The 9417-nt window shown below is 35.9% G+C and overlaps 1 protein-coding gene across 10 annotated transcripts in view; it reads right to left on the bottom strand.

The window, feature by feature from the left end:
- Positions 1–3456: 3456 nt before the first annotated feature.
- KLHL28 (kelch-like family member 28) overlaps positions 3457–9417 on the bottom strand; it is a 25668-nt gene continuing 19707 nt past the window's right edge. For all 10 annotated transcript variants that reach the window (XM_005876836.2, XM_005876843.2, XM_014548201.1 and 7 more), the window contains 2 exons: positions 7389–7597; positions 3457–3815 (listed from right to left, as the gene is read on the bottom strand). In XM_005876836.2, coding sequence (XP_005876898.1) covers positions 3652–3815; positions 7389–7597 — 373 coding nt within the window. In that variant the 3' untranslated portion in view covers positions 3457–3651. The remainder of the gene's footprint in view (positions 3816–7388; positions 7598–9417) is intronic.

Here is a 9417-nt window from a genome sequence, read left to right as displayed (position 1 = left end):
CTTGCAAGGTTTTATAATCTGTGCAAATATTCATAAAGCATGATACTACTTGTGTTTAAAGATGAGTTTTAAATAATTTGGTAGTATATATTTAAATCTACAACTGGCAGTTTATGGAAGAACAAGGAAAACAGCACATTGCCAGCTACAGTTTTTAAGAAATAACATGTATGCTAACAAATTAACTTACGTTTTATAATTACAAATGGCTTCTTAACAATAGTTTAGAACCTTATGGCACTTAAGAATGCAGTATAATTTTTCTTACAAATATTCACTGGTTTTTTAGACTATAAAGAGATGGTGGACAAGTAAAAAAAATCATGGAAAAGAAAATGAAATTACTATAGTAACAAAAATAAAAGTACCGACATCCTAATAAAATGCAAGGTAATGTGTTCAAGTCTAATGGACATTTAGTAAAACATGCTAAAACAAAATGAATCATCCACTTCTTTTAAATAAGCTGTCACTTGGCAATAGCAAACCATTTTGCTTTAAAAGATCATTTCTTTAGTCAAAGTAGAACCAAATTTAGAACCATTACTCAAGTAAACAATGAGTTCCAGTTTTCCTCAATGACTTTAAAATATTCAGTTACCAAGAAATGTGGAGTAATGCATAACTGCCTAGTGCTTTATATTTAATGCATATATTTTTGTTTTTTTAGAAGGACATGTAATATCTAGCACAAGAAAGAAGATAAAAAAATGTATCTTTCTTTAAATCATTATTCAGGAACCATGGAAAGCATAGAATATCATTTAGATAATTTTTGGATGTTAACATTAGTATATTCACTAACATTTTTAATAAGCACAAGTAAATCAAGCCAGTCAAAATGAAAAATACTATCAAAACATGTCATGCAAATTTCATACAGGACATCCAAAAGAACATCGTTATAGCCTTGTTATAACTCCTACATTAGCACCATTTTTATATCTAAAAACACTTTGAAAAAGCAAACAAATGTCTTAAAACCTGAAATTATTATAAGGAGATATAAAAAAATCAATATGCACTAAGGGTGATACTAAATATTTGTCATTTATGTGCATCAACACTGGGAAGCTTGCTGTACTACTAAAAAAATAAACTGATGTGCTTAACTCTATCCATGCTTAGCATAGCAGAACTGGATAAGTAGCTTCTTCCAGCATTAACCAGCCCACGTAAAAAAGATATAAACAGTAAATATCTTTTAACAGGCCCCCAAATATCATGATAGTAAAAGCATTTGTTTTGCAAAGTTATTACAGCCCCAGCCCTAAAGCCATTTAGCAGGAAGAATGTCCAGGTGATTCACTAGAGCGTGTAATTTATACCCCTTAAAAGTACCAAAAAAGTGCAGCCCTTTATTTAAAATGTGAAGCATTTGAACTTATATCCAATAGACAGTATCAGTACTCTGTCCAGACATTCACTACACTCCAGCATCTAAACATCATTCATCCTAGTAATCATGGTGCATATTAAGGAGGGAGAGAGCTAAAAATATTTTTAAAAACCAAGTTTTTCACATGTACACTTATGAACATAAAACTACTTTATGTCAGCAAATAGCCTGTGAAGTTTATTAGTAGCTCCTGTTGAGTTCTTACTTACAAGAGACTAAAAATCACTTGCAAGGTTTTATAATCTGTGCAAATATTCATAAAGCATGATACTACTTGTGTTTAAAGATGAGTTTTAAATAATTTGGTAGTATATATTTAAATCTACAACTGGCAGTTTATGGAAGAACAAGGAAAACAGCACATTGCCAGCTACAGTTTTTAAGAAATAACATGTATGCTAACAAATTAACTTACGTTTTATAATTACAAATGGCTTCTTAACAATAGTTTAGAACCTTATGGCACTTAAGAATGCAGTATAATTTTTCTTACAAATATTCACTGGTTTTTTAGACTATAAAGAGATGGTGGACAAGTAAAAAAAATCATGGAAAAGAAAATGAAATTACTATAGTAACAAAAATAAAAGTACCGACATCCTAATAAAATGCAAGGTAATGTGTTCAAGTCTAATGGACATTTAGTAAAACATGCTAAAACAAAATGAATCATCCACTTCTTTTAAATAAGCTGTCACTTGGCAATAGCAAACCATTTTGCTTTAAAAGATCATTTCTTTAGTCAAAGTAGAACCAAATTTAGAACCATTACTCAAGTAAACAATGAGTTCCAGTTTTCCTCAATGACTTTAAAATATTCAGTTACCAAGAAATGTGGAGTAATGCATAACTGCCTAGTGCTTTATATTTAATGCATATATTTTTGTTTTTTTAGAAGGACATGTAATATCTAGCACAAGAAAGAAGATAAAAAAATGTATCTTTCTTTAAATCATTATTCAGGAACCATGGAAAGCATAGAATATCATTTAGATAATTTTTGGATGTTAACATTAGTATATTCACTAACATTTTTAATAAGCACAAGTAAATCAAGCCAGTCAAAATGAAAAATACTATCAAAACATGTCATGCAAATTTCATACAGGACATCCAAAAGAACATCGTTATAGCCTTGTTATAACTCCTACATTAGCACCATTTTTATATCTAAAAACACTTTGAAAAAGCAAACAAATGTCTTAAAACCTGAAATTATTATAAGGAGATATAAAAAAATCAATATGCACTAAGGGTGATACTAAATATTTGTCATTTATGTGCATCAACACTGGGAAGCTTGCTGTACTACTAAAAAAATAAACTGATGTGCTTAACTCTATCCATGCTTAGCATAGCAGAACTGGATAAGTAGCTTCTTCCAGCATTAACCAGCCCACGTAAAAAAGATATAAACAGTAAATATCTTTTAACAGGCCCCCAAATATCATGATAGTAAAAGCATTTGTTTTGCAAAGTTATTACAGCCCCAGCCCTAAAGCCATTTAGCAGGAAGAATGTCCAGGTGATTCACTAGAGCGTGTAATTTATACCCCTTAAAAGTACCAAAAAAGTGCAGCCCTTTATTTAAAATGTGAAGCATTTGAACTTATATCCAATAGACAGTATCAGTACTCTGTCCAGACATTCACTACACTCCAGCATCTAAACATCATTCATCCTAGTAATCATGGTGCATATTAAGGAGGGAGAGAGCTAAAAATATTTTTAAAAACCAAGTTTTTCACATGTACACTTATGAACATAAAACTACTTTATGTCAGCCCAGCTGGTGTGGCTCAGTGGTTGAGCATCAATCCATTAACCAGGAGGTCACTGGTTCAATTCCTGGTTAGGGCACATGCTTGGGTTTCAGGCTCAATCCCCAATGCGGGACATGCAGGAGGCAGCCGATCGATGTTTCTCTCTCGTTGATGTTGCTATCTCTATTCCTCTCCCTTCCTCTTTCTCTAAAAGCAATAAATAAAATTAAAAGAAACTACTTTATGCCAGTATTAGAGGAAAAAAGTGCACAATTCAATTGGCAAGATCTTTCCTTTTTTTTTTGATTATTGATTCACTGTAATCAAGAGCAACCAAAGCTACTTGTCAGTTCAAAGTACCCAACAAAATGTTGAGTCTTCATGACATTTCAAGTTAAAAAGCAATGCAGCTTTGGGGTTTCAGAAAATTGGGCTCCTTTTATGCGGCACGAAGTTCTTCACCTCACTATTTCCATGAGTCCACACTTGTCAAAGTGCAGTTAACCCAAAATTGCAGCGACAGTATATCATGCCAGCTGAATCCAGCCATGTATCTGAGATAGGGTCATATTTCTGCACGGTGTTCAGATAGGAAGACCCTGAGTGACCACCGACTACATAAAGGTAGTTATCGATTACTGCAGCACCAACTCCTAGGAAAGGTGAATAAAAATGGGGAAAAAAACACATTAAGCATCTAGTAGACTTCTCACTAAAAATAAGTGAATTTGTATTTTAATGTTTTCTTAAAATACATTTCAACAATCCATTATTAATTATACAAGCAATATAGTAATACTAGAGGCCTGATGCACATTCGTGCACTACGGTGGGGGGGGGGGGGCAAGAGGGGTCCTCAGCCCAGCCTGTGCCCTCTCGCAGTCCAGGACCCCTCAGGGGATGTCCACCTGCCAGCTTAGGCCCGATACCCCAGGGAATCGGGCCTAAGCCGTCAGTCAGATATCCCTCTTGCAGTCCTGGGCTCTCGCAGTCTGGGACCTCTCACTCCTTACCGCCCGCGTGCAGTGGACGCTGGGCGGCTCCCACCACCACCACTGTGCTCGCCAGCTGTGAGCCTGGCTTCTGGCTGAGCGGTGCTCCCCCTGTGGTAGCACAGTGAACACCATGGGGCAGCTCCTGCGTTGAGGGTCTGCCCCTGGTGGTCAGTGCGTGTCATAGTGACCGGTCGTTTTTCATGTTAAGGTTTTTATAGGATGAGCTCACTGGGAAAATATCCCTGAATAAAAAAGTAAAGTAAGAGCTGAAGGCTTCCTTCACCTCTTTTCCCCAATCATACTCTCCCTTTCCTACACCACAGAAAAATATTAAAAACACAGCCCTGTCCCGGTGGGTGTGGCTCAGTGGTTGAGCGTACACCTGTGAATCAAGAGGACACCAGTTGGATTGCCAGTCAGGGCACTTGCCTGGGTTGGAGGCTTGATCCCCAGTAGGGGCATGCAGGAGGCTGCAAATCGATGTTTCTATCTCTCTCTTCCTCTCCCTTCCTCTCTAAAATCAATAAAACATTTTCTTTTAAAAAAGCAGCTCTGACCAGGGTTGCTCAGTGGTTAGAGCATCAGCCCACACACCACAGGGTCTCAGGCTATAGTCCAGTCAAGGGCACGTACCTTGGTTGCAGGTTCCATCCCTGCCCAGGTTGGAGCGTGTGTAGGATGTAACCAATCGATGTGTCTCTCTCACATCAATGTTTCTCTGTCTCTCTCGCTCTCTCTCTCTCTCTCTCTCTCCCCTTCCCCCTCATCCCCTTCCACTCTTTGTAAAATAATGAAAATAATGAATGGAAAAAATATTGTTGGGTGAAGATCAACACACACACACACACACACACACACACACACACACACATAAATAAATAAATGCAGTAATTCCTTTCCTACAATTTGTGTTAAACTATCTGTCACTATTATTAGATTGCAAATTCCTTGAGAGTTGGCACCATTTTAAAATTCCTCTTTGTATTCCTTTAATATCTGCACCAAACTGTTCATATGGTAAGTACTTAATGCTGACTTGGATGAGTAAAAAAAGAAAAAAAGAAAAAAAAGAGAATGCAGTATACTATACCACCCACCTTAACTATTTATTAATCGGAATGTTTGTAACACAACGTGTTTTTTTTTAACCCTCACCCAATAATATTTTCTCCATTCACTTCTAGAAAAAGTGGAAGGGAGGAGGAGAGACAGAGAGAAAGAAGCATTGAGGTGAGAGAGGCACATCAATTGGTTGCCTCCCACACGTGACGACCAGAACTGGGAATCGAGATTGTAACTGAGGTATGTGATCTTGACCAGAATTGAACCTGTGACCCTTCAGTCCATGGGCCGGGCCAATGCTCCAACCACTGAGTCAAACCAGCCAGGGCCTCAACGTTTTTAATGAATAATGAACAAACATTTAAAAGAAGAATGATGCAGTATATATCTTTTCATATGTTTTCTTCTCATTTGATATCTACATATTTTTTTCAAGAAATTACTCATTTTCATCAAGTTTTCAAATACAAGTATCCCATTTTTCAAAGTTCACGTTACACCATTTTGCTTTACAAAAGACCTATATTACAGTTGACCCTTGAACAATGAAGGGGTTAGGGGTGCCAACACCTGCACAGTAAAAAATTCGATTCCCCCAAAACTTAAGAGCCTACTACTGACTGGAAGCCTTATCAATAATATAAACAGTTGATTAACCCATATTTTTTAATTACATGTATTATATCCCGTATTCTTACAATGAAGTAACCTAGAGAAAAAATATTAAGAAAATCATAATGGCCCTAACTAGTTTGGCTCAGTGGATAGAGCGTCGGCCTGCAGACTGAAGGGTCCCAGGTTCAATTCCGGTCAAGGGCATGTACCTTTGTTGTAGGCACATCCCAGTAGGGGGTGTGCAGGAGGCAGCCGATAGATGTTTCTCTCTCATCGATGTTTCTAACTCTCTATCCCTCTCCCTTCCTTTCTGTAAAAATTTCAATAAAATATATTTTTTTTAAAAAAGAAAATCATAATGAATAGAAAATATACTAGTATATACAGTATTTTTTGAAGAAAATACCACACAAATAAAACCATGTATATGTGGACTAAAGCAGTTCAAACCCATGTTCTTCATGGGTCAATTGTACCTGTTTCACTAATCAAAAGAAATCTGAAGAGGATTTTTGTTTTTACAAAGAAATAGCAAAAAGCAAAACTAGCATTCAGCATTTATTTTGTTGCAGCAAACTGTTATAGAGGCAGCATGCACCAAGCAGCGAGAGTGACACTGACAAGCTCTTTCCCTGGGAACTACCATCAGCATCTCAGCATCAAGCCACCTAAGGTAACTGCTTCTAGGCTTTAGCCACTTCGGTTTAGAAAAGGTTTCATAATAATGCTCTTTTTTTGAGGAGCAGGGGAAACCTATATATTGAAATATTCAAAAGTATCTGTTGAGCTACATAATTTATGCTCTAAAAATTTTACTTTATATTTTATAGTTTTAAAAAGAACAAGGATGCCTAAATTTTTTACATTCTCTTTTTTTATGGCTTTCTCTCGCAATGATGCTACACAAACTATAGTAAACAACTAATAGTTCATTCCATTGTTCCTTTCAGTATCCTTTGCATGTTTATGTTTCACAAGTTTCTTAAATCACAAAAGCAAAGAATACTAACATATTCCATCAGTAACTTAAAACTTTCCCTTTAAAATGATGTTACTTAGTAGAACTGAAAGGTAATTTCTTCTTTTCCTTAATGTAATTGTTTTTCTCTAGGAACCCTGAAATTCAGACTTTTCTTAACTATACCCCTTGAGGAGAGGACATTTGAAAGTGAATATAGAGGTGCTGATGTGAAATAAAAAACAAAATAGAACATCCAAGGATTCTGTGTCTGTGTATGTGTATAACATATAAAAAGATGACATTTGTTATATGGACAAAAAGAGTTTCTATAAGATACATTCTATTACCAGCATATCTCAAAATGTGTTCTCCAAGTTTAAGAAATGATAATATGCACACTGGCATATTAAAACCACAGTAAAGAAATCTATGTGGTTTTGTCTAATCTCGTTGTCTTGCAAGTTTACCACAAAAGTGTGTTTTTTTCTGAACAAGTAATACTCTTTACTATTATATTCCAAAGAACTACTATTCCAAGAACATCACTATAAAAATATTATCCTCTATGTTCGAAATCAGTAAATTATTATTACCTGTTCTGGGTTCTTTCATTGGTCTACACGCAGTCCACTGATTTTGATGAGGATCATATCTTTCAATGCTTGACAAATGTGAGACACCGTTATGTCCACCTACCACAAAAATAAAGCCCAGCATGACACCCACACCAAAGTGGATCCTTTTATCTGCCATAGATGCAACCATCTCCCAGGAATCCTTACTTGGATCATAACGCTCCACACTGCAAATATTCACAAAAGAATAAATTAATTCACATATTTTTTGTGTTACTCTTCCTACTAAATCAACACTAAACCCCACCTTTGAACTTTTAAAAGTTAAATAGACAGATATAAAACCAGAGTAATTTGTCCCAAATGTTTTGATTTTGCTGGTGAGATTGCAGGGATAAAAGTTTACCTTGTGGAATGGGTGCAAAAATAGCCATATGTTATCCCATTATATTGTGTAAGCAGCAAGGTATATTAATGTTATAGAACTTTTAGAGCCAGAATACCTGGGTTCAAGTGCTTAATGCACCATATTTAGAGCTGAATGAACCCTAGCCCTACCACTTTGGATTTGTGTAATCCTGGGTAAGTCATATTTCCTCTCAGCTGCGAAAATGGCAATAATACAACCTCAAAGGATCCATGGAAGAATAGTCAAATGAGTATACATGGGAAAGAAAATCACAAACTGAATACAGATGTATTCTAAGGACATTAAGAGTCTTCTTCTACACAGCCAAGAAAAAGGGAAAAGAAGGAAAGAAGAGGATTTTTTTCTTACAGGAGAATTCACAGTGGTTTACTGCAAAGCAAACACTGCAGATTTCATAGCAAAAATTGGCTAATCATAATAATCTCAGTGATTTAGGAGAATTCAAGGATGTAAGTCAAATCTGCATTCCAGAGAACACTTGGCATTTTCAAGCTATCCTATGGAAATCTGAATCAAATCAGAATTTCTACAAGAGCTTCCCTAGAACATTCCAGAAGGCCATGTAGCCTATGCTTTGCCTTGAAGCAGTACAAAGGTAAGCTTTTTAAGCTTGTTCTGGTCTTAATCTAACCTCTCAAAAAATCCTAAAGCATTTGAATGTCAATAACTTAATTCTGGATTTAGAATAGAGACTAGACTGTAGACTAGACTAGAATATAGACTAAATTATAACTTTCTGAAAGGATACCACAATAAAAACCTTTAGAGCAAAATCACTGGATTAGAGTCAATAAACTGTAGCAAAAACTTAAAACATCAAGAGTATCTCAAAACTAAAATACTTAGTCTTTCATCTTATAAATCTCTGCCAGCAATTTTTCAAAATATAGAAATGTATGCCTGGGCCCTAGCCGGTTTGGCTCAGTGGATAGAGCGTTGGCCCTCAGACTAAGGGGTCCCGGGTTCAATTCCAGTCAAGGGCGTGTACTGGTTGGGTGCGGAGGCAACCAATTAACGCATCTCTCTCACATGGATGTTTGTCTCTCCCCCTTCCTTCCACTCTCTCTAAAAATCAACGGAAAAATATCCTCAGGTGAGGATATTTTTTAATAAGTAAATATACATTTTAAAATTAATAAATATACATACATAGTGTAAGCATATAGGAATTGCATTTTTCACTTTTTTATTCTATTAAGCAGCGCAATAACAGGCCATTTACACACACACACACCACCCAAAATCTAGTTGTCTAACTTAATCTTAATTTCAGATTTCTGAATTTTAAAATCCATCCATTTATATTGATTGAATGAATATAAAATTTAGTAAGCATTTGACTCTTAGGTTTGTATTAAATCCCCACATAAACAATTATAATTATACTTATAGGGCAGATTAAATTTCCAAAACGTCTATTATTACTTTAAAAATTAAAAGGGGAAGTTTATACACACAAATTGTTTAAAAACCAGAAATCATCTATACTAATAAAAGGGTAATATGCTAATTAGACACAGGCAAACCTTCCGGACAAAGCCATGGTGGTGGGGCCGAGGCAAAGGCAGGTTTGGGGTGATCAGGCCGGCAGGGGGGGGCAGGGGGGCGATCAGGCCA

Source organism: Myotis brandtii, unplaced genomic scaffold, assembly GCF_000412655.1.
Source record: "Myotis brandtii unplaced genomic scaffold, ASM41265v1 scaffold5, whole genome shotgun sequence".
NCBI classification, from domain to species: Eukaryota; Metazoa; Chordata; class Mammalia; order Chiroptera; family Vespertilionidae; genus Myotis; species Myotis brandtii.
Note: the sequence above shows the minus strand (reverse complement) of the source record. Positions and strands in the feature narration are given on the sequence as shown.